This window comes from Capronia epimyces (assembly GCF_000585565.1).
Source record: "Capronia epimyces CBS 606.96 chromosome Unknown aczIQ-supercont1.4, whole genome shotgun sequence".
Lineage (NCBI taxonomy): Eukaryota > Fungi > Ascomycota > Eurotiomycetes > Chaetothyriales > Herpotrichiellaceae > Capronia > Capronia epimyces.
The window spans coordinates 2,025,413-2,048,265 of NW_006912907.1; the positions used below are offsets into that span (position 1 = coordinate 2,025,413).

The 22,853-nt window shown below is 53.8% G+C and overlaps 7 protein-coding genes across 7 annotated transcripts; 5 read left to right on the plus strand and 2 right to left on the minus strand.

Moving 5' to 3' along the window:
* Positions 1 to 1,343: 1,343 nt before the first annotated feature.
* On the minus strand, positions 1,344 to 4,653 carry A1O3_05354 (uncharacterized protein; the record flags this gene model as incomplete). The annotated part of the gene is made up of 10 exons (XM_007735479.1): positions 1,344 to 1,460; positions 1,576 to 1,961; positions 2,010 to 2,479; positions 2,529 to 2,789; positions 2,842 to 2,947; positions 3,000 to 3,569; positions 3,623 to 4,000; positions 4,066 to 4,258; positions 4,306 to 4,329; positions 4,387 to 4,653. The coding sequence occupies 10 exons, from the start codon at positions 4,651 to 4,653 to the stop codon at positions 1,344 to 1,346; spliced, it is 2,772 nt and encodes a 923-aa protein (XP_007733669.1).
* Positions 4,654 to 5,276: 623 nt separating this feature from the next.
* Positions 5,277 to 8,778, plus strand: A1O3_05355 (uncharacterized protein; the record flags this gene model as incomplete). Its single annotated transcript, XM_007735480.1, has 11 exons — positions 5,277 to 5,732; positions 5,790 to 6,370; positions 6,426 to 6,536; positions 6,581 to 6,792; positions 6,845 to 6,875; positions 6,928 to 7,124; positions 7,175 to 8,066; positions 8,123 to 8,311; positions 8,384 to 8,534; positions 8,591 to 8,689; positions 8,743 to 8,778. The coding sequence occupies 11 exons, from the start codon at positions 5,277 to 5,279 to the stop codon at positions 8,776 to 8,778; spliced, it is 2,955 nt and encodes a 984-aa protein (XP_007733670.1).
* An 870-nt stretch (positions 8,779 to 9,648) lies between these two features.
* A1O3_05356 (uncharacterized protein) lies at positions 9,649 to 13,329 on the plus strand (the record flags this gene model as incomplete). The annotated part of the gene is made up of 4 exons (XM_007735481.1): positions 9,649 to 9,743; positions 9,796 to 12,376; positions 12,427 to 12,840; positions 12,961 to 13,329. The coding sequence occupies 4 exons, from the start codon at positions 9,649 to 9,651 to the stop codon at positions 13,327 to 13,329; spliced, it is 3,459 nt and encodes a 1,152-aa protein (XP_007733671.1).
* Positions 13,330 to 13,673: 344 nt separating this feature from the next.
* On the plus strand, positions 13,674 to 14,102 carry A1O3_05357 (uncharacterized protein; the record flags this gene model as incomplete). The annotated part of the gene is made up of 1 exon (XM_007735482.1): positions 13,674 to 14,102. The coding sequence occupies one exon, from the start codon at positions 13,674 to 13,676 to the stop codon at positions 14,100 to 14,102; it is 429 nt and encodes a 142-aa protein (XP_007733672.1).
* Positions 14,103 to 15,676: 1,574 nt separating this feature from the next.
* On the plus strand, positions 15,677 to 16,271 carry A1O3_05358 (uncharacterized protein; the record flags this gene model as incomplete). The annotated part of the gene is made up of 3 exons (XM_007735483.1): positions 15,677 to 15,706; positions 15,893 to 16,016; positions 16,075 to 16,271. 3 exons carry the CDS (start codon positions 15,677 to 15,679, stop codon positions 16,269 to 16,271), a joined length of 351 nt encoding a protein of 116 aa, XP_007733673.1.
* Positions 16,272 to 17,860: 1,589 nt separating this feature from the next.
* A1O3_05359 (uncharacterized protein) lies at positions 17,861 to 20,579 on the plus strand (the record flags this gene model as incomplete). Its single annotated transcript, XM_007735484.1, has 5 exons — positions 17,861 to 18,109; positions 18,220 to 18,533; positions 18,793 to 18,941; positions 19,023 to 19,306; positions 19,719 to 20,579. 5 exons carry the CDS (start codon positions 17,861 to 17,863, stop codon positions 20,577 to 20,579), a joined length of 1,857 nt encoding a protein of 618 aa, XP_007733674.1.
* A 576-nt stretch (positions 20,580 to 21,155) lies between these two features.
* A1O3_05360 ((R,R)-butanediol dehydrogenase/diacetyl reductase) lies at positions 21,156 to 22,797 on the minus strand (the record flags this gene model as incomplete). Its single annotated transcript, XM_007735485.1, has 3 exons — positions 21,156 to 21,289; positions 21,614 to 21,666; positions 21,878 to 22,797. The coding sequence occupies 3 exons, from the start codon at positions 22,795 to 22,797 to the stop codon at positions 21,156 to 21,158; spliced, it is 1,107 nt and encodes a 368-aa protein (XP_007733675.1).
* Positions 22,798 to 22,853: the final 56 nt, after the last annotated feature.

A 22,853-nucleotide genomic window follows, 5' to 3' on the forward strand; every position in this document is an offset into this window, starting at 1 on the left:
GACTCTATAACGTCGATCTTTGCCTTTCTCCTTGCAATAGCTGCCTCCAAACAACTCCACAGCTGAGAAGTGAAGCTCGTCCACATATGTCTTGGTCTCCACACAGGGGAACCCTTGGCCAAGGGCAGGACCAGGTGACGAGAGACCCTTTTACACAGACACCGCCTGATGGTCTTGGTGCTGTAGCCGGAATTGCCATTCGTTCTCGCTTCCGCCCCATGGATATTGTTTTGTGAAATCTCTCAGACTGAGCGAACTGTATGGTTTGAAATAACTAGGCGTCCGTATTAGGCACCACGTCGAGAACGAGGGAAAGAACCTACGGCTGTTGTTCCGGGCTGTACGTGACTTTCCACGACTGTAGGGGAATTTCGTCCACACATCCTACTGGGTGTCGGAGGTTGAAGTCACACAATATCCAGATAGTCTTACGCTCATCGCAGTCGAAATCGGAAGGAAGATGGATGAAGTCCGTTTCGTAAGTGAAGTCCCTTTGCAGGTGAAGTATGGCAAAGCCATTGGTGACTTTCTTCGCTCGCTCAGCTGGCGTTCCAGGGACATTCAAGGTCTGATATCGAAGTGCAACGCGAAGTTTCTCTTTCGAATTTTGGAACGTCTGCCATTGACGCTGGACTGAGTGTTGTTTCGTCAATGGTTCGGAGACTTGTCATGTGGTTGGGCCCCGGATGGAGTTCAAAGTACGGAGTAGTCTCACGGTCTTGGTGGTCTCATCGATTGGCGACGTCATCGCCAGGCAATCGTTACGGGCCGACCCTTCTCCCAATTGGGAAAAGAGTCAGGCGGGAAACGGGCAACGGGCAACGGGCCGGCCACGCCGGCCAAAGGCTGGTTTGAATACATACTCCGTACACCTTGCAGTTTTACCAATCGCCGTTCTGCTTTGCAGTCATCGTACGTGACTGGCAATTTGTGCTGTGGAAGTTGTCGGGTAATCGGTCCGTAGTGCCCTACCGTTTTCTCGTGCAGGAGCACCTCAGAAAAGAGCTCTTCAACGGCGACCCAGGTCTTACTGCTACACCCTCGACAGCCATTATGGGCTTTGGGAACAGCTTCGGGACCGACTTTGGGACCGACTTTGGGAACGGCTTTGGTTCAGATCATTCATATGTCCCGAACAGGGGAGGGGATCAACCTACTGTGTCCCGAGATGCCTCTCATACAGATCTTCCCGGTGAAAGGACTTGCTGCAATTCTCATACCGACAATGGAACCGAGGAGGCAGGTGGCTGAGTTGGTGGCGCCTGAAGGATATCCAGTGTGAGTTTCTTTGCAGCACATCCAGCGATCCACCTGACCACAGACATACCTCAGAGCCTCGGCTCTCATGAATACCTTGCCACAATGACAGTCATGGACACGAAGGCCCCGTCTGCCTCTTTTCTGCCGCACTTTCGGGATTGGCGTACGCCATTCCCTTGACTCTGAGGCCGGACGTGGATCTGGTTCGACGATGGGAGCGGGAGGGGTAGATGGGCGAGGAGGAGGCAGAGGCCAGTTCGGGGCTGGTAGAGGTGATGTCACTGGAGAAGGTGGTTTGGGGGTAGGAGGTCTGACCGGCACAAAATCCGGCAGCTGCGCCTCGTCCGGACTGGGGTGGTATTTGCGATTGTGCTTCAGCAGCCCGGTCTTACTGGAGAAGCCTCGGGCGAAGAACTCGCAGGTCGGATCGGCACACCGAAGCGTCTTGACGTGGCTCAGTTCGTGGTCGTTCCGGGCCTGGATGGTGTGAAAGCCATCCGAGTGGAAGGGGCAATCATGGAAACGACAGGTAAACTCAGACTCTCCATACACCTTTCTGAACTCGACGAGTGTTTTCTGGTCGACGCTTGACGGCACATCGTCAAGCTGACAAGTCAAAAGGGAGAGAACCACTTCTTGGTACCGGTGGCTAATCTGGCTGAAATGGGTAGGGTCGTGCTTCAGCTCGTAGGCGTGATGTTCTGGACACGGGTCAATTTTGGCAGAGAACGTCTGTGAAGCACACTTACTGGCTGCCATCTCATGCGCGTGTCTCTCCTGGACCAAATGTGCCCGAAAGGTTTGCATGTCAGTTCCCATCTGTCGGACATGGTCGAGGTCGCGGAATATCGTGAGTTGCTCGTAGATCTCATTCGCAGTCGTGGTGTCGTCCAATTTGAGACTCTCAGCTGTATGGCCCGGCCTGCCTTTCCAGTATCCGTCCCGAAGCGTACGGAGAGCCGCGTCCATAACTCCGCTGGCGTCTAAATCGACCAGATCCTGGGCACATTGGAGTAAATGTTGAAACCAGTACTCGTTCGCGTAGTTGTGCAAGCCATGGAAGCCTTTGGCAACTCGTGTCAACACAGCATCCTCGGCGGATGAATCGGGTGGGAGAAAGCAGACGGCCGTGTTCAAGTACGTGATGCACGAGAAGGCGATGTTGTAATGCGCCCGGGCTTCTTGCAGTAAAGGTCCACTGACTCTGTCCAGGATGTATCTGTTGTGTTTTGTCAGCCGTGCAATCAGCCAAGCCACAAGCGTCTCACTCTTTGGCCGAGTAATGCACAAAGTCGATGGTCTTGTTGGGGCCCTCTTCGATGAGCGGTTTGCAGATATCTAACACGTCGGGAGAAAGCTTTGTTTCATCGTCCAGCACCAGATTGTCAGCGTCGAAGACGATCCCGTCCTGCACCTCGCACATTTTCATGAGCCGACAGGAGCAGGCAAGCCACTCTAGGATACGGATGGCCTTTGCATAATCTTTGGGGTTCATCTCCTCGGTGACACGTCGAAGGACCCGACCATACCTAAGTCGACTCAGTGCATGGAGCATGGAGCATGGAGCATGGGGCCACTCACGCCTCTTCGATGCCCTTGGGCAGTTCCTCGGCAGTCTTCCTGAGCTCCGCCATACTGTAGCACGATTCGAGTTCCTTCAGGATCAGGCGGACCCAGAGAAACATGCCTGTCAGTCACTATGTGAGCAAATGAGCAAGCCAGGAACTGGCCACACAAACCGTCGGCCTTCAATGTGACCAGGTCAAGGATATCTTTCGTCTCCCTATCTTTGCCCTCGAACCTCTCTCTCAGCTCTTGCAGCTTCTCATTCAGATAATTCTGTATATCTCCCTCGACACCCGAGTATTCGTCCCTCAATGAGATCAGCGGTCTGTTCTTCAACTTGTTAGAAATGTCAGGAACATTTCGAGACGAGATGATGATCTTGCACTCCCCTCCGCTGACTTTTGCAAACGGTAAGATCTCGGTCAGCATCGATCGTTGTTGGGAGATGGAGTATTCGTCTAGGCCATCGATGAAGATACGAGTCTCCTGAATTATGTTCAAAAGGTCCAGAATCAACTTTTTCACGTGGGTGATTGATGGCGGCAACGACTTGTTGGCGTAGTTGTCAAATGCGTGCGGTACCAGGTCTCGATTCGCCCGCAACAGTTGGGCAGCCAGGCTTCGCAGATTCTCGGACACGATATTCTTGCCTTGAGTATAGCTGTTGCAGATTACATAGGCAGTCGTTGTTTGGGACTCATGCTGGAGCTTCTCGATGATATAGGAACACAGAATGGTCTTGCCTGCAGACTAGGGTTGATATCAAGCGGTGGAGCAGTGGGCGGTGCACACATACCTGCTCCAGGGATGCCATTCATCCAAAGGACTCGGTCAGCACGGGTGTCGTCCTTCCAGCTGATGAACTTGGGGTGCCTGAAGACCCAATGACACGTTCCCGACTGTCTCCTGTTTAGAAGGCGGTGAAGTTCGTCGTCCTGGTCCTCTTGGTGGACATTCAACCAGGCCAGAGTATCGCTGATGTATATCTGATCACGTTCCTTTTCCTTCTTATCAAGCTCCTCGGCCGCACGTGCCCTCCACCTCCGAGCTTCCACGATGTCAATGGCTATAGCCTCCTTCATCAGCATGTCCTTGTGCTTGGACAAGTTGGCAAGGATGCCGCCAAAGCGACCCTCGAATGATTTCCAGGACGATTCGAACAGCTTGTACCATGCTAGAAAGGAATCCTCGTCAGCCACTAAGCTCCCCTTAAATAGGCAGGGGAGTCAGGGGACTTACCTTTGCGTCGGAAGAACTTATAGGCACGCTGATGAAACTCAAGGATGTCCGAGTAGATCATGGCCATAATGACTTTGAAGTTCTCGTCGTCAGAGAAGGCGCCTCGTAACCGGTCAAAATGGGGCATTGCCCATGCAATCTGGGAATAAGCATCGAGTAGCATTTCGAAGATCTTGATGTGGTTGCTCGCCAACTGTCGACTTTGTTAGATGGCCCGTTGCAGGCTGACTTTTTCCTTACTTGCACCATTAACTTGATGGGAGCCTAGACCGCAGTTAGTGATCAGTACCCGTGGGTGGCACGACGAGGCATAGCACGAACCCAGATCCATGGAAGATAAGGAGTGCCGTTGCAAAGGACTTCAATGACCCTGGAGTACCTTTCCAGGTTGTCCAGCAGCGGTTTGATGCGGCCGAGTGCCCGGAGAGACTGCCGTTCCCGTTGAGACTTCTGGATTTCCTCCGCGGCATCCCAGACATCCTTGAGCTCGGTCGTGTCAAACCGAAGAGCGTCGGAGGGAGTCACGGAATCCCTCAGACGCTGAAATGCGTCTTTCAAGATCGACTGGGGTGATTGGGGTGCCGCCATCTTCTCTCGGCCTGACCAAAGTCGGAGAGGAGGATCCTGGCTGCGACAACACAAGGGATTATGGATGAACTAGCAGGCTGATTCATGAGTGAAGGCTCCCACCATCAACATGACCCTGCAGAAGAGTAAAGAACTCATGTCAACGGGCAGAGTGTGGAAGCGACTCTGGCAAGGCAGATTCCAGGGTAGTAGTAGTGGCGCTGCGAGAGGCTGCGGTCTTCGCCTACCGACCGTGGAGGCGCAGGCAACCCTCCTCACCTTAGGAACCCTCCATCTCTCTGCCACAATTGGCTCAACAGGCCGCTGGCCACCCATGTGCGGCTCAATTGGCACGCCATGGGACACGGACACTGCATGGTCTTGCCTGCATGGATATTGCGTCTACCTCACCGCCCTACCGTCCTAGTAGCCGCCTTTGCTGGGATGGCCAAAAACCTCAGCCTCAGCCTCAGCGGGCTGACGAGGCTTCTTCATAACCATCATCCTCGCAAAATGATCTGCTTTCGCCGGCCTATCCATTGTCTTAATCAAAATCTCTGCCATCAGCTCACTAGTGAGACGCGAGAGTGTTGCAAGAGTGCGTTGGGGGGCAAATGTGGTCAAACAATCAGGCGGCGGGCTTCATGGAACCCGATGCCTTTCCAGACTGCTTCAATGAGCCAGTCTATTCCGGCGGCCATAATAAACGCCAGAAGCTCGGCACGAGCGATCACGACTCTTTGACAGGACTATACAATGACGCCTCCGGAGCCTCGTCAGCGATGCCCTACGACCCGTTCGGAGACGATATCCCGTGGAACAATGACCCGACAGACTACTTCTTCTCGGCAGCTCCAAATTGGACGAGTACCGCATGGGAGACACAGTCGGGGACCCAAACCATGCTCCCAGTTCCGTCGATTTATGCTTCGGAGAGCTTTCCAATTGACCTTGGAGCACCCATTTCGAGTGATGAAGGCCACAATGACTTTTCTTTCCTCGACGACCAGTCTGGAGAACATCAGGCTGGCCCTCAGGAGACAGACCAGATCAATCATGATACACCCTTTCCCAGTGAGTCGCTGGACTGCTATGGAATGGTGAGTCCCGAACACGCATACATAAACCTCAACCGCCAACCTACTCATGCCAACTAGCTGACGAAAATCCCAATACTCTCCCACCGGACCGGCCTTTCCACAGTAGCATCTTCGTCACTGGACCTGCACTTCGAACCACCCAACTCACTGGTCCTCTCATCCGCGGGTAGAGAATTCGGCTGTCTCGAAGAGCGAACCGCAGAGATTCTGGCCACTCTGGCAGCCCAATCCCGCATCACATTCCAGATGTACGGCTATGCCACCAAACGACGAGCAAACACTAAACCTGCTAAAGGTACAAAAAGTGGCCAGAACGACCTTCAATACCTCTTGAATACGATCATCTATGGGCCCAGAGAGTTTGGTCAGGGGGTTGGTGACTATCTGGTGAAGTGCAAGATGTTCCTCCAAGATCCCCTGCAGTGTGATCGAGATGTCCCTTATCTCAACCCGCACCTGTTATCACGTTCCGAGGAGGTGGTCATGACTTCGTCGCTGAAAGTCCCAGCAAGCGAATCGTTGGCGACCCAGGAGGTCGTGGCTGTGGACGTTACAAGTGATCTCTTCAGTCAAAATTGTGACGACTCCCATCTTCAACTCACCGATCCACCTGACCTGCTTCGTACTGGACTTTATAAGTAAGTCTCGTGGGGAGGTATCAGAGCATGACACCCGAGACACTAACATGCACAGACACCAAAAGAAGGCCTTGACATTCATGAACCAGAGAGAGCAGGCTTGGTCGTTCGAAGATTCCCCAGACAGTTTGTGGGTAAAGGAGGTGGATGATATGGGAAACCTGATGTTCGTCACACCGGCATCACATCCGACCAGTCTAACGCTGATAGATACACCAACTTGGTCACCGAACAGTCCCAGCGGTACGAGCCTTCAGAGTCCAGAGGCGGCCTTTTGGCCGATCAAATGGGCCTGGGGAAAACATTGACCATGATCTCGCTGATTGCACTGAATCCTGCTCAGCTTACTTCGTCGCTTGTATTTACGGCCCACGGAACAATCCGTCGCGTCAAGTCGACATTGATTGTCGTCCCATTCTCTCGTGAGTGGCTTCGTCTCCGTGATCAGCGTGCGAGAAGAGCTCACACCGACAGTGTTGGACACTTGGGACACTCAACTAGAACGGTAGTGAAACCTTCCCCCTGGCGAATGTCAGTCAATTCACTGATCTCCCTAGCCATCTCAAACCGAACACCTTGTCCTGGTTCGCGTTTCACGGCTCCCAGAAGCGCAAACTGCTGTCCTTGGGCGGCTATGATATCGTCATCACTACCTATGAAACGCTCATGGGGCAGCTAAAGAAGCACAACGACCCCAAGCGGACCGGTAGTACATTGTTTTACTTCGCCTGGCATCGCATTGTGCTTGACGAAGGTAACCCTGCTGGACTAGATCGAGGGAATTCTGCTGACACTGTGCGACAGCCCACGTCATCCGCAATCGGTCTACCGCCATTGCACAAGCCTGCTGTGCTCTTCGAGCAAGTCGACGGTGGGCAATGACCGGGACACCGATCCAGAACAAGCCAAATGATCTCGGAAGCCTTCTCGAGTTCCTCCATCTTGAGCCCTTCCGAGATCCAAAGATCTTTGAAACGACAGTGGTCAAGCCCTGGTTGAAGTCGGCTGACAAAGACACGTCTCGGCTCAAGAAATTGATCAGATATCTGTCTCTGTGTCGCACGAAGGCGATCATCGACCTCCCTCATCGAAAAGACATGATCAAATACGTTGACCTCGGACCCGACGAAGCAGATCTCTATGAATCAGCCAAGAACCGCACTGTCCAGAAGCTCGACGAAGCCCTCTCCGTCAACCCCATCACCCCAGGCGTGTATCTCAACGCGTTGGAATGGCTAAATGAGCTCCGTCTCATCTGCAACCATGGATTGATGCATTCAAAAAGAGAAGCGCACAAGACTCCCACGGTCGTGTCTTCGGATGGACCATGGAACAAGTCCATGGCGAAGAAGGCTTTCGCGACCTTGGTCGACGCCGGCTCAGCGATTTGCAAACTGTGCGACGCCAACCTGGCGGCCGGGGCCGGCGAGGCCGACAGCTTCGAGCATTCCAAGCCCTCACTGTCCAAATGCCTGACCGTCGTCTGCGGCTTGTGTATTCAAAACCGTTTGAATGGCGAGAAAGTTCCCGGGTGTGGCTGCCACCCAGTCTGCCCCAAGGCCGAAGTGTCCTGGGCCCCAGAATCCTCGAACAAATCGCTCGAGGCTAGGCTTCCGTCAATAGAGGAAGGGAAGGTTTCGACCAAGCTGAAAACACTTCTGAAAGACCTTCAGCAGTACGAGAAGGCGGAGAAGAGGTATCGTTGACTTTATTCGATGCGATGCAGTCCAGTTTATTGACCGTACATTGCAGTGTGGTATTCTCGTTCTGGACCTATACGCTCGACCTCATCGAGTCGTTACTGCGCCAACGTGGGACAATCCCATATGCTAGAATCGACGGCAGCCTTTCGAGAACTAGGCGTGAGCAGGAAATCCAGCGGTTTCAGACCGACGACTCCGTCCGGGTCATCTTAGTCTCTATAATTTGTGGTGGGACAGGGTACGTTGTGCAAAGGCGGATGCGTTTTCCTCTACAAGCCCTGAGATGATACGCTGACAATCCCCATTTTAGCCTTGATCTTACGGCTGCCTCGCGAGCATATCTGTTAGAGCCTCAGTGGAACCCAATGATCGAGGAGCAGGCTCTCTCGCGCATCCATCGCTTAGGCCAGACCAAGGAGGTGAACACGATCAGATATCGTGTCCGTGGTTCGTTCGAAGAGGTGAGATATGATCCCAGGGTATTGGCGTCCTCGGAGAGACACTGATAGTCCAGCAGAAAGTGGCCATGGTCCAGGATATGAAGAGAGATATTGCCGCTGGTGCTTTTTCCAGCGATTCGTATGTGGGCGTGGTTAACAAGTCGAGTCAGCTCCAGGTAAGAGCAGTAACCATTTGCATCAATGTAGTACTGAGACTTTGTGGTTCCAGGAGTTCCGAGATGCCTTTGGAAGACCAGGGGAATGATCAGAATGCAGGCGGTTATAGGCTATGTGAAGAGTAAATGGGTCGTTGACTGTCCAGAATTGATGTCGCACCGATACATGGTCGCACTTTGCCAGGTCGGCATATGAAGATGGCAGATTCGACGTATTGCCTTCTGAACGCGAAGAAGTCGGTCAGGAATGAGACCGACTCGGCGGACAATTTCTCACGCGGGTTTCCTGTACAACTTGCCCCCGTCGTGCTTTTTGACAGGCATGTCAATGGTCGAATAGAAATAAGGATTCCATGGCCCTCGATTACATTTCATACTACAGCCTGATCCAGGGGTGCCGGAGAGGATGGCGACTGGAAGGCTCATAATGCAAGACGGCAGTTGCCAGGTAGGAATAGTTTGGTAAAAGTGTAGTAAAGTGGGAGCTTGTACCAATGATTCTTTCAGATACAGGTAAAGCTTCTTTACGTTTTACGTTCCGAGGGATGGGAGGATAAGAAGATCGAGCGGAGTTAGCAGGACAAGAGGGGTTGCCATATTACTTGGAGAGTCCTCACAGCCTGACCGAGGTCAGCTTGCCTCACGACGAGGCTGAGCGGAGGGGTTGAGCCAGGTCACCTGATGCCTTTATAAAGCGGCAAGATTAGGATTCCGAAACAGGTACCGTGGCAGGTGCTGAATCCCGTCGGCGTGCTGCATACCATATACTCAGTTACTCTGTACTTACAGCCTGGCCCCGACGACAAAGTTAGTCCGCAGTTTCTTGAGAGCTGCTCGAGGTCCCTCGATGTTCGACGAGCTCTGGCAGATGTCCTCTCTCTCAACTCCCGGCGACCTACAATAGGTCAGGACAACCCTTGTAAGAGGATCGGCAGAGCGTTTTCGAGCACCTCGTCCAGATGTCTTATATCGTACCAATCCACCGTCCTAGCGGTGTGCGGGATGCGATCAAGCTGAACTTCCTCGACCCAAATGCCGAGACTCTGATCGTCGCGTGAGTGCCTTTCCACGCAGTGTCGTAGGCAATACACTGAGCTTTGTCCTAGGAAAGCGAACCGTTTAGAGATATACGAGCAAGGGTCCGAAGGGCTGGCACTATTGTACTCGAAGACCGTCTACGGCTACATCACAATACTCGAGAAACTCCGACCAGCTTCGTCGAAAACTGACCACCTGTTTGTCGGGACCGATCGATACCACTACTTCACATGTTCATGGAATGCGGACATCAAGCAGCTGCAGACCGAGCAAAGCTATGTCGACTTGGCAGATAACGTCTTGCACAACTCCAAAGAGGTGGACAGGTGTCACATAGACCCTACCGGACGGTACATGACGTTAGAATTATATGACGGAGTGATCTCAGTCCTCCCTTTCGTGCAGCCCACGAACAAACGGGTCAAAAGAGAACACGCCACAAATCCACAGGTCGGAACCCTGGGCGAACCCGTCCAGGTCCGGATCGAAGAACTGTTGTCAAGGTCATCCGCGTTTCTGGACACGGATCCAGACTCCAAAGAGAACCCGAAGTTGGCAATCTTGTGGGAAGACAACTTGGAGAATCCGCAATTGAAACTGCGCGAGCTAAAATACTACCCTGGCGGTGAACAAGCAACAGCAGAGTTTGAGACGATCGCTGAACTGCATGGCGACCAGTTGGACAAGGGAGTCAGCCATCTCATCCCCGTCTCGGCGCCTTACGGGGGCTTCCTGATTCTAGGCGACCATGCCATCCGCTACGTCGACCGCGAATTATCCAACGTAATCACACAGCCTCTGGAAGACAACGCCACCATCTGGTCATGCTGGACCAAGATCGATGACCAACGATGGCTGCTTGCCGATGATTTCGGCAGGCTCTTCTTCCTGATGATCGATGTTTCGGGATATGAGGTGTCGTCATGGAGGCTGGATACTGTCGGGGTCGCGTCAAAGGCCGCGTGCTTGGTGTATCTTGACGAAGGCTATGTTTTTGTTGGCTCACATTCAGGGGATTCCCAGGTGGTGCATATTGAAGAACTAGGAGTCCTCGTTGTCCAGACCTTTGCCAACATTGCACCCATCTTGGATTTCACAATCATGGATTTGGGCAGGGGTGCCGAAGGAGGACAGGCCCCTGAATTCTCCTCCGGCCAAGCGCGAATAGTGACAGCTTCGGGGGCATGGCAGGATGGCGCCATCCGAAGTGTGAGGAGCGGTGTCGGTCTCGAAGAACTCGGCACCATCGGGGAACTGTCTCATATCACAGATCTTTGGGGACTGAGCTCGACAGGACAGAATGGTGTGCACGATACACTTCTCGTCTCTTTCGCCACCGAAACGCGCATCTTCAAGTTCGACTCTGAAGCAGCCGTGGAGGAGGTGGACGAGTTTCACCACTTGGAGTTTTCCCAGCCGACCCTGTTCGCGGCAAATCTCCCTGATCGCAAGCTTGTTCAAGTATACGAAAGTGGGCTGCGAATCACAGACCTCGAATCCAATATGCTTACACTAGAATGGGAACCTCCTACTCCAGCCGCAAAAATCACAGCAGCGTGTGCGAACTCTGTGCACCTCCTTGTAGTGGAAGGCGGCCATACCCTCCATGTATTCCACGCCGCCAATCACGGATCCAAGCCGACCGTTTCGAGAGCATTCCCACCGGACTCGCAAATATCCAGCGTGACGGTCGCAGACTCACAGAGCAACATGTGCATTGTATCTTTCTGGCAGACAGCGTCGGTTGCGATCCTCGATCTGCATTCCCTCGATACTCTTCTGACACAGACTCTTGGAACTCCTGGGACGGACATCCCACGATCGGTATTAGTGGCGCACGTTCTTCCTGATGCTCCCCCTACTCTATTTGTGGCGATGGCCGACGGCACTGTTTTGTCGTATTTATTTGACGCCTCCAAACGTTCTCTGTCTGGATTGACGAGGATATTGCTGGGGAGGGAACCTGTGGTGTTCAAGCAGCTGCCTAAGGACAATGATTCTCAATCGACTCTGTCGAACGTCTTCGCCTCGTGCGAGCAACCATCACTGATCTATTCATCCGAAGGCCGAATCATCTATTCGGCCGTCAACGCCGAAAGCGAGTCTCGTGTATGCAACTTCAACTGTGAAGCATATCCAGAAGCCATAGCCATGGCTACGCCGAAGGAACTTAAGCTTGCCCTGATCGGAAAGGAGAGAACAACGCAATTGCAAACTCTCCCAATTGGGGAAACTATACGCTGCCTAACCTACGAGCCGACGGCAAAGATGTTTGCCATGGGCTGTGTTCGTCGGATCATGGAGAGCGGTACTGAAGCTTTACTTAGCTCCGTCAAGATCGCAGATGAAGTCAACTTTAAAGAACTTGACTCGATTGAACTACAAGACCGAGAGCTTGTGGAATGTATCGTATCAACGGGATCCCTTGATACGGAGGATGAGTCTAAAGGCTATGGCGATATGTTTGTCGTGGGCACTAGCATTTTGGAGGAAAATGATGCCGGGCAGGAAGTCACAAAAGGACGCATACTCGTCTTCGAAGTCGACAAGGAGAAGAATCTCCGAGAGGTCGCTCAAACCAAGGTTAACGGTGCATGTCGAAGTTTGGCCATGTGTGACGGCAAAATTGTGGCTGGCCTGGTGAAAACGGTATGTTTGAAAGCTACTCGAACGAGTTTTTCTGCTAACAGAGCGATCAGGTTGTTCTGTATGGCCTGATACCGTCGGCGATCAGTGACTATTTCCTGGAACTGCAAAAGCTGGCGGCATATCGAACGTCGACGAACCCGCTGTCGATAGCCGTGACCCCGGCCTCCCCAGAAGCACCGGCCCTGATCGCGGTGGCCGATTTGATGAAATCCCTGTCTATTCTCCAAGTGCTCCCTCCTCAATCTTCCAACCCGGAGTACCGACTCCAAGAGACATCTCGGCATTTCGCAACATTGTGGTCCTCCTCCACGGCGGTCCTGAGAGAAGATGAATGGGTGGTCGCGGACATGGAGGGAAATCTCATCATGCTCCGACAAGGTTCTTTGGACTCTGACAACAGGGCAGCTCGACGGCGTCTGGAAGTGACAGGCGAGTTCCGGTTAGGAGAAGTTGTCAACAAGATCGTCACCATATCGCCGCCTTCACACCACCGACATTTGCCTCTTTCAGACCAACAGACGACGGACGCCAGCATCCATGCAGGGTTAGACGGCGCCGGGAAAGGGTCGCTTGATCCTACACAGCCGCGAGCTGGGCCACTGGTTACGCCCCGCACCTTTCTCGCGACGATTGAAGGTGCGATTTACATGCTCGCAACCATCAGCCCGGCTTATGTCAATGTCCTGTTGCTCCTCCAAGCTGCTCTCGCCACCCGTGTGCAGGCGCCCGGATATATGCCGTGGGCGAAATTCCGTGCTTGGAAAACGGAAGTGCTGGAAAGGGATGAACCATTTCGCGTTGTGGATGGCGAGATGATTGAGCAGGGTCTTCAGGCTCTAACCGACCAAGAACTAGAGACAGTGCTGAGAGAGGGCGGGTTGATGGAGGAGGCATTGAATGTCAGTGTCGAGGAGGTCCGGGGCTGGGCCGATGAATTGAGACGATTGTATTAGACCTTACATACTGTACCAGTTAGCTCTTTGCGAAGCACCCGATCGAAAAGTCGGCCATTGCCATTCTGCCACGATGCCGGGGATTAGCGTTGTGAAACTGTTATACAGTCAAGTTTCAAGCTGTCGACGCCTGTCAAGACGGAGCGCGCCGCCCCGGGAGCCGACCATGCCTAAAAGGCGGTCTTAGGGTCTACGGAGGCGCATTGGGTGCAGTGTCCCTTTGTGCACTGTACGGAGTACCTGTACGGAGTACCTGTACGGAACACCTTCTCCTCTACAAGCTTCAATTACAAGCTCTCCTCAAATCACATCTACCATCCGCCCTCCCAGACTTGATATTCGTCATGGATGCCTTGCTCACTCGCGTCGAGACAATCTCGTCCACCCTTCACTCCCAGCTCCCCCCGCACGTGCAGCCCTACCTGACGCGCGAAAATCTCCAGTCATTTTTGCGGCTGGTGGTGTTGCTCGCGACGTACCTCCTCTTCCGACCGCATCTGGAATCGCTGATGCGCAAGATCAGCGGGAAGCCAGACCCGCGCCAGGCCGAGATCGAGGCGCGTCTCGCCTTCCTCAAGAAGCAGCGGGAGGGTACAGTGGCCACGACAGTGGTGATGCCAGGGACGCAGCCCGGCGATGGCGCCAAGAGGAATACCCAGGTCGTGGCTCGCGACGGCAAGATCGTTGGCTTGGTCAAGCCCGAAGAGGGGGGCCAGAAGAGCAAGGGCAAAAATGCGGGAAAAAATAAATCCAAAAAAAGCAGGGCGAACTGAGGTGGTCAGTTCGGGGGTGGTTCTGACCAAGACCTTGTGAGCAGAGCAAACTGCATGGCTAATTCGGCTCCTATAGCTCGGGATTCATTGACTATCAACATGTTGCTATCCTTATATGGCCAGCTTGCGCCGTGGGATGCTGGAACGGCCAAGAATACTACGGATCACGATCACCTTCAGGTTCAAAACTGCCTGGATGGTGTTGGCAAGCCAAAATCCGAGACATAGCTCAGAGACGAGGGAGCGCTCTACTCGATGGCGAAACATGGCATTCGCGAAGAGGCGTGAGAAGTGATGGATGTGTCTGGATAAATGCGATGAGAAAGAAGCTTCCACGAAAAGTCTCGACCAGATTGAGGGACTTGCTTCCAGGTTGTCAAAGGCGATTCGCAGAAGAGGACATGAAGTTGTGGGGACGGCAGCTTCCTTCGAAGAGGTCCGGAGATGGAGTTGGAGGGTAGGTTTGATTGCTCCAGAGTCATGTCTACTTGCGTTGCGGATCAAAGGCAGATTGAACTCCGAGGCTGCTGATATGTGCCGTCCCGGTGAATGGAGACCGAGCAATGGAACGACGGCGAAAGAAGTGTCGAAGCAGCCATCAGTCAATGCGGCCAGGACAGACGGTCAAGGGCCTGGAGGTTCAAGAGACATTTGTCCCTCAGCTTACTATTTCCTTCCCTGCTCTCTCAAGCAATGCCCGCTCGGCAGGTACCAGAGTGCTTATAATCCCGCTGGCATGGTCTTGCTCGCCGACCGGCGCAGTCAATCGGCCCGGCTTTGTCAAGCACAGGCATATAGCACTTGAACTCCAAAATTGTTAACATACATCATCTGCAGAGACAATCTGTCCGTGAAACTAGGATGTCATCGTCGGTAGGCAGTAGCACCACCCACGCACGGCATTCTGAGCCTAGAGGACCGGCTAGCTTCCAGGCCGATACTTCCGCACAGCATGGCTACAGCTGAGAGGCCAAATGGACCTGGCACGCCCTTGACGGCCAAGATGGACCACCTGGTGTGCTTCATGTCGGGAACAATAGCGCTGGCGGTCACCGGAGGTCAGACAGTCGAGCTACTTCTAGATTGAACAACGAGCGAGGCAAGCCATACCTGAGTATGAGGTCCTTGAGAGCCAGGTAGGTGCCAGGCAGTTGCCATGTTCTAGACAGATCTAGTCGTGGAAAAGGAAGCGCATGATCGACCTTTGGTAGAAGAAACGAAATAGTAAAACAGATGGATACCTTACTCGTAGTCAAACAACGTTTGGCCGACACCTGATGTTCAGATGTTCGTTCAATTCCAGCTTGCGGCAAGGCTGCGGAACAGGGGCAAAATGTGCCAACTGGCATCATTGATCCGCCGTTCAGTGCGTGCACACATATGTCACCATTGCTCCGCCGGATCAAACACGTCGCGTCTTGTGTAACAATCAGTAGTAGTGGCGATGTTGAACGACGTGTGAATTCATGTTGCTTGTTGCATGTTGCACCTACCTACACATATGACAACCTGCGCCGACTTTCGCCGTGCATAGTGCATACGGAGTACAGAGTACACATAGGATCATTGCAGAGATGGCTGAAGAAGCCGAGGCGGTGCATAAGGTACGCGAGATCCACCGCCTTCCTCGGAGCGAGGGGGAGGGGGACTTTGTTTGTCACTACTAACCACGGAATTGGATCTCACTCAACTTGTCTGGGACTACTAATTGGATCTCACTCGTCTGGGACTACTAATTGCATCTCACTCGTCTGGGACTGTGCTGACATCGTGGCGTCTACTATCTCCAGAATCTCCGTTCGGCCCTCTGGTTCAAAATCGGCCAAATCGTCGACGATGAGAGTATCGCCCTGGGTGTGAATGCGACGCCGCAGTTCATTGGAAGTCTGATGGAGTTGGTCTGGGCGCATATCGGTAAGCAATCTCCTGTCAAGTCTGCGTGGACAAACGCTAATGTTGACGCCTGCTACAGGTAATGTCGCTGTTGACCTCGAGGCTTTCGCCAAACATGGCGGGAGAAGAACGATCACGACGGACGATGTCATGCTGTTGACTCGACGGAATGAAGGCCTGGAGCAGATCCTCGAGAAGCAGCTCCAGAACCTTAAAGAAGAGAGGAAGGAGAGGGACAAGAAAAAGAACGTGAGGCAAAATGAGTCTGAATATTGAGACAACAGAAGAGGGTGGATGAGTCTAGACCTTGGTGAAAACAGGAAAAGGTCAACTCGGTTTCGGGCTTTACTACAACAGAAAGGGTGGGTGAGTCTAGACCTTCACGAAAACAGGAGAAGGTCAAATCGGTTTCGGGCTTTGATACAACAGAAAGGGTGAGATGAGTCCTCCGTGACAACAGACGAGAGACAGCCAGACACAGGGGCACAACATCGCTGTAAATCACTCGTTCCCTATGAACCCAGGGGCTTAATGAGAAGACATGATTGGGGAAAATTTGCACCATGTGATACGAGGGAGGAGGCTCTTCGACCACGACGATTAAGGGCGTACCGTACTCACCCGTCCTTGGGAGCCTGTCAGTCACTCCAGGATTCGATCAATCGTCAGGGCAACCTCCGGGCCGTCACCTCGCCCTCAACAGTCCAGGAGCGAGGTCCTCCATTCGCAGCGATAACGTGACGACGGTCTCCTTCGGACATTGGAGTGTAAACCAACGATACGGACGCAGGTGCATACCGAGGCTTTGGTGGGCGACTGGGAATGCGGGCGGTTTAATGGAACAGCGACCCGAGGTCGATGCCGAGCACGGAGTACATTGCTGTTATCGGTATTGCCAACAGGTTGTTGTGGTGCATTCAAGGCTTCTGTGGGCGTCAGAGACGACGTGTTTTCCTGTCTCCATGCCACCAATAGAGAATCGTCCGGACATACAGAGCAGACAGGCACACAGCAGACAGGCATACAGAACAGACAGACACAATGAAATCTACAAATCACTACAGCCGAGGCTGAGGCTGGCCTTCAAGCCCTCACCCCAAGACAGACTGGATGTGGCAACTGGAGCATCTTGGCTGAATGATTCAGTGAGCGGTCGGCAGTGAAATGTGGAAACAGGTCTGATATTGATCGAGCCTTTGTAGGGTATTTGTCGCCTAACCCTCCAAGAGAGAGCTAGCACTGAATCGACGGCCCATGGGGATACCGCAATGCCAATGCTGTTACATCTCCATGCCATCGCTACCAGGCAGATGAGAGTTGCTGTTAGGTAGGCTGTGTCCTGTGTCTCGTGTACTGTGTCCTGTCTAATATACTGTGTACCTGATGGCAGACGATGTTGACAAGTGATGACATCTATTGAGTTGAGTATCTCAGGTGCTCTCCAAGCGGACGCCGTGTCTATCCTACTCTGATGGCGCTTGTCTTGTTCCATGATCACTCCCTCCCACTGGCCTACCCTGCCCCAGCAGTGAATGCTCACTGTTCCATCTCATCAAATTAACTTAACAGGAACATACATGCTGGGATCCGGATCCTCACTACGTTTTCGTCTGCCACATGATGATTTCAGTTTGACCACAGCCACAACCACGGGGCACCAGTGTTGTGTTATCTGGCCATCACGCCGGCTTCATCACCATCACCAGAGAGAGACTCCAAACACGCAAACCCAAACTGACTCAGACTCCAGTACCCAGTATCAAGTACCCAGCACTCAGAGCCTCAAGCTCATCCTCCACCTCCACCTCAACCTCAACCTCAACCTGCCCAATTTGAATCTGCGCTGCGCTGCGCTTTCACATAACATGGCGACGCTCAAAGAAGACCAAGACAACTTGAACGTGGAGCAGGACGTGGAGCAGGACGTGGAGCAGAACCTGAAGCAGAACCTGAAGCAGGACGTGGAGCAGGACATGGAAGCGCCCAAACATATACCGCCCCCAAACATGGCTGGCTGGAAACCATGCACACAAGAACTGATGATCATGTTGACTCTGGCCATCATCTCGTTGATGGTCTCACTGGACGCGACGGTCATCATCACCTCTCTTTCGGTATGATATGTGGCCTGGAGCCTACGGTACCAGACGGAACTCCCTCTGGACTGGACGGTCTCCGGTCTCAGGTCTCAGCTGATGATCAATGATGCTGACCGAATAACCAGACAATTGTCCAAGCCTTGAACGCCACGGCAACACAAGGATTCTGGATCGGAACCTCATACCTCCTCACATGTGCGGTGACGATGCCGTTCATTGCCTCTCTCAGCGATATGCTGGGTCGGCCACCATGTCTCTTTGCTTCGTTAGTGGCCTTCACCACCGGCACCGTTCTCTGCGCCACCGCCCACAGCATCGCTCTCTTGCTGGTCGGTCGCTGCATCCAAGGCGTGGGAGGGGGCGGCATCATCATTCTCTCGCTCGTCATCTTCTCCGACATTGTTCCGCTGAGGTTCCGGCCGCGATATGTTGGTATCATGTATGTTGATTTGCATCCTCCGCTCTGTTCACCCACTTGCTCTCTTGGTTTCCTATTCGATCCCTCACACTCACTTGCCCCCTTAGTTTCTTATTCAGCCACACACTCACATCACTTGCCCCCGTTTCTTACTGTTTGTTGTTTATGATCGATCGCCCAGGTCGCCGTTGCTGTTGCTGTTGCTGTTGCTGTCGCTGTCGCTGTCGCTCGCTGTCGCTGTCTCTTCCCCCAACATTGCTAACCTCAGTCTCCCATCTAGTCAAGGGGCTTGGGCCTTGGGCACATGTGTCGGACCGATCGTGGGCGGAGGGCTGGCCACGCCCACACTCTGGCGATGGGTCTTTTACATCATGTTCCCGTTGGCGGGCATTGGCCTGGTATGCGTGCCGCTGTTCGTCCGGTTGAAGCGTCACAATGGCAAAGCCAGCGGCCACAATGACAATCTCCATCACAAAGCCAGCGGTCACAATGACAATCGCAATCGCAAAGCCAGCTCCTCCTGGACCGACATGGTCACCCGCGTCGACTGGCTGGGTGGAATCCTGTTCATTTGTTCCGCCACAGCCGTCCTCATTGCCGTGTCGTGGGGTGGCACGCAGGAACCCTGGGGCAGTTGGCGCACCGTCGTCCCCTTGGCCGTCGGGGCTGTTGGACTCGTGGCCACTTCGCTGTGGGAATGCTTTGGAGCCAGCCATCCATTCCTTCGACATTCGCTATTCAACCACCGCTCGGCCGTGGCCGTCTACATGGGCGCCTTTGCCCAAGGTCTGCTGGTACGTTTTGTCTTGGACGCGTTTCTGTCTCCCTCCCTGTTTTTGGGTTTGTCTGTTTGTGTTTGTTGGTCTTCCCTCTTCCCCCCTGCTTGACATTGATGACTGGAAGTGCCCCCTCTGCCCTTACTTGACATTCATGACTGGAATTGTCCCCTCTTTCCCCTACTTTACATTCATGACTTGTATTCTCTCTTCCCCTCCTGACATTGATGACTGGATTTGTCCCCTCTGCCCCTACCTGATTTTATGACTGGAAGTGCCCCCTCTTCCCCCTACTTGACTTTCAAGACTGGAATTATCCCCTCTTCGCCTCTACTTCCCTCTTCCACAGTTGACTTTCATGACTGCAATTATCATTTTACATGACATAACGATCGAATCAACCAGCTAACACACCCGACTGTGACTCCAGCTCTACGGACAGCTATACTACATCCCGTTCTTCTTCGAATCGGCCAAACTCAGCTCGCCCCTTCGAACTGGAGTATGCCTACTTCCGGTCATGTTGACCCTGATCCCGGCCTCGGTGCTGGTCGGCTCGGTCATCACCCGCACGGCACGGTACCGCTGGGCCATCTGGGCCGGCTGGACGCTGACCACGCTGGCCACGGGGCCGACCATCCTGTGGGACGTCGACACCAGCCCTGCGGTGTGGGTGGTCATCCTGGTGATGCTGGGCCTCGGCCACGGCCTACTGCTGAACGCGCTCAACACGGCGTCGCAGGCCGTCTCGGTCGCGGGCCACGAAGGCGCCGCCGTCGCTATGTACGCCTTCCTGCGCAGTTTCGGCATGGCCGTCGGCGTCGGCATCGGCGGCTCTGTCTTCCAGAACGTCATGAAGCGGCGTCTGGTCGCCCTGCATCTCGACCCGGACATTGCCCGGAACGCTGAGGCCTATATCGCCGTACTGCACGACACGCATCCCTCGCCGCACCGATCCGCCATATTGAACGCTTACGTCCACGGCTTCCGCGGCGTCTTCGCCGTCTTTTGCGCCCTGGCCGCCCTGGCCTTGTTGGTCGGTCTGTTCATCCGCCATCACGATATCAATAAGGATCTGCTTACCGAGCACAAGTTGGCCGACGGGGTGGTGGGCTGGCGTCGGAGGGAGAATAGAAGTCGGAGTCGGAGTCGGAGTCGGAGTCACAATCGGGGTGAAAGTCAGGGCCAAAGTCGAAGTCAAAGTCGGAGTGAGAGTCGCAATCGGAGTCACAACCGGCGTGAGAGTCAGGGCCAAAGTCAAACTCAAAGTCAGAATGATGCAAAAAATTAATATTAATCCCAGCCTGGTGCAGTGCAGTGACGACAGCGACAGCAAGTCTGGGCCATAGTCCCTCCGGCGGGGAGCAGGAGCATACGAACTGGCTCGATTTGCCCTCTGCCCCTCTACCTTCGCATGTGGCTGTCTGCTCACATCTGGCCGTCTGGCCGTCTGCTGTCTGCTGTCTGCTGTCTGGTACGAGCTGCGTAACAGCCCCTGGTGCTGTATGAGCCAGGAGCTAGCAAGGAAGGAAGTAGCATCATGCTCTGGATAGAAGATTGAATATTGAATACTCAGTGTACATGTAATTCATACCCTGGATACCGATTACTGAATACTGAATACAGAGCGTACATGTAATTCATCCCAAGAAGGTGTTGGTTTCCACGCCCATCGAATCCCTTGGTATTCGTAGCTATAGCTGTAGCCGTCTCTTTCCCTACTGGACCTTGCTTGGTGCGTGTCCAATCTGTCTGTTTTCACAGTTCACTACCTAAATCACAGTTCACCGTCCACCGTCCACTGTCCACCGTCCACAGCTCCCTACCATACTTGAGTACACCACTCACCACTCACCACCACCACGCATCATATCCCCGCGCCAACATCGACCAGGATCTTGACATGGTTCTCCTTGTCGTCGATCAGAGTCTTGAATCCCTCCTCGGCGACCTGGTCGAGCTTGATTTTCTTGGTGATCATGCCTTGGGGGTTCATGGAACCTGGGGGGGATCACGAGTTAGAATCATCGAAATCGGAATCGGAATCGAAATCAGAATCAGAGCTAGAGCTAGAGCTAGAGCTGTAGTTATAGTTATAGTCATAGTCATGGGTCATGGCCGGATTCATCATCAGACCCAAATCCATCCCGTGGCAACCACAATCGCAATCACAACAGTAACCACAACAGTAACCGCAACCACAATCGCAACAGTAACCGCAATCACAACACTCGTAATTCGACCCAGACGAACAGAGCGGGCCGACGTCGACTCAGAAAATAACACGAAGCTTCAAACTTGACTGGAACTAGGACTAGGACTTACCGCTCGAGATGGCTTGGATGACGGCCTCAAAGTCGCCGAGGGCATAGGTGGCTCTGGGGCGAAAGTCAAGTCAGTGAAATGTCTCGTGGAGGTTGAAAACAGAAATCAGAAATCAGAAATCAGCAATATTGATGGTGGAATGGGAACAGAAAACAGATTTGATGGTGGAATGAGAAACAGAACACAGATTTGATCATGGAATTGTCATGGTGCCAATTCGTCCAAGACACTCTTCGCGTGTAGGCCCACAGTCATCAAACTTACACTCCCATATAGCCTCTCTCACGAAAGACGACATCATTCATATTCAAGGTGGCGCGCTTCTCCCACACGGCAATGTTGACCAAGGTGCCTCGGGCCTTGATGGCCTGGAAGGCCGTGTCGACAGCGGGCTGGACCCCGGCGGCGTCGAAACCGACATCGGCGCCCTCGCCACCGGTCAAGCGCTCGACCTCGGCGACGAAGCCGCCGGCGGTCTTGACGTTGACCGGGTCGATGACATGATGGGCACCGAACTGGGTGGCAAACTCTCTCCGCCTGCGACTGACCTCGCTGACGATGATGTTGTCGCAGCCACGGCCCACCAGGGCTTGGACGACGGCGAGACCGATGGGCCCGCCGCCGAGCACGAGCACGGCATCACCCTTCTTGTACGGCGAGATGTCGACGGCGTGCCAGCCCACGGCCAATGGCTCGATCAAGGCGCCGACCTCGAGCGAGATGTTGTCCGGCAACGGCTTGACGCAGCTCGCCGGCACCACCATGTGTTCGCTCAGCCCGCCGCCCCAACCACTCAGGCCAACGAACCCGTTCTTGTCGCAGCAGTTGACCAGGCCGCGCCGGCACGCCCGACAGCTGCCGTCGTAGATGGTCGGTTGCACGCACACCCGGTCGCCCGGCCTGACGTGGTCGACGCCGTGGCCGACCTCCTCTACGATCCCACTGAACTCGTGGCCTAGCGTCAGTGGGAGCGTCTCTCCGGTGATCGGGTGTGGACAGCCTTCTTTGGGAATCAGATTGGCGCCGCCCAGGTACTCGTGCAGGTCGGAGCCGCAAATGCCGCAGAACTTGGGCGCGATCTTGACATGGCCGGGTTGGATTGGAGGGATTGGGATTTGGTCGAGTCGGATGTCGTGCTGGCCGTAGAAGCGGACGGCGTTCATTGTTTTTGTGTGTGCGTTCATGGTGGAAAGTAGAGAAGAAATGGAGATGGATGGTGATGAAGAGGCAGAGGCAGAGG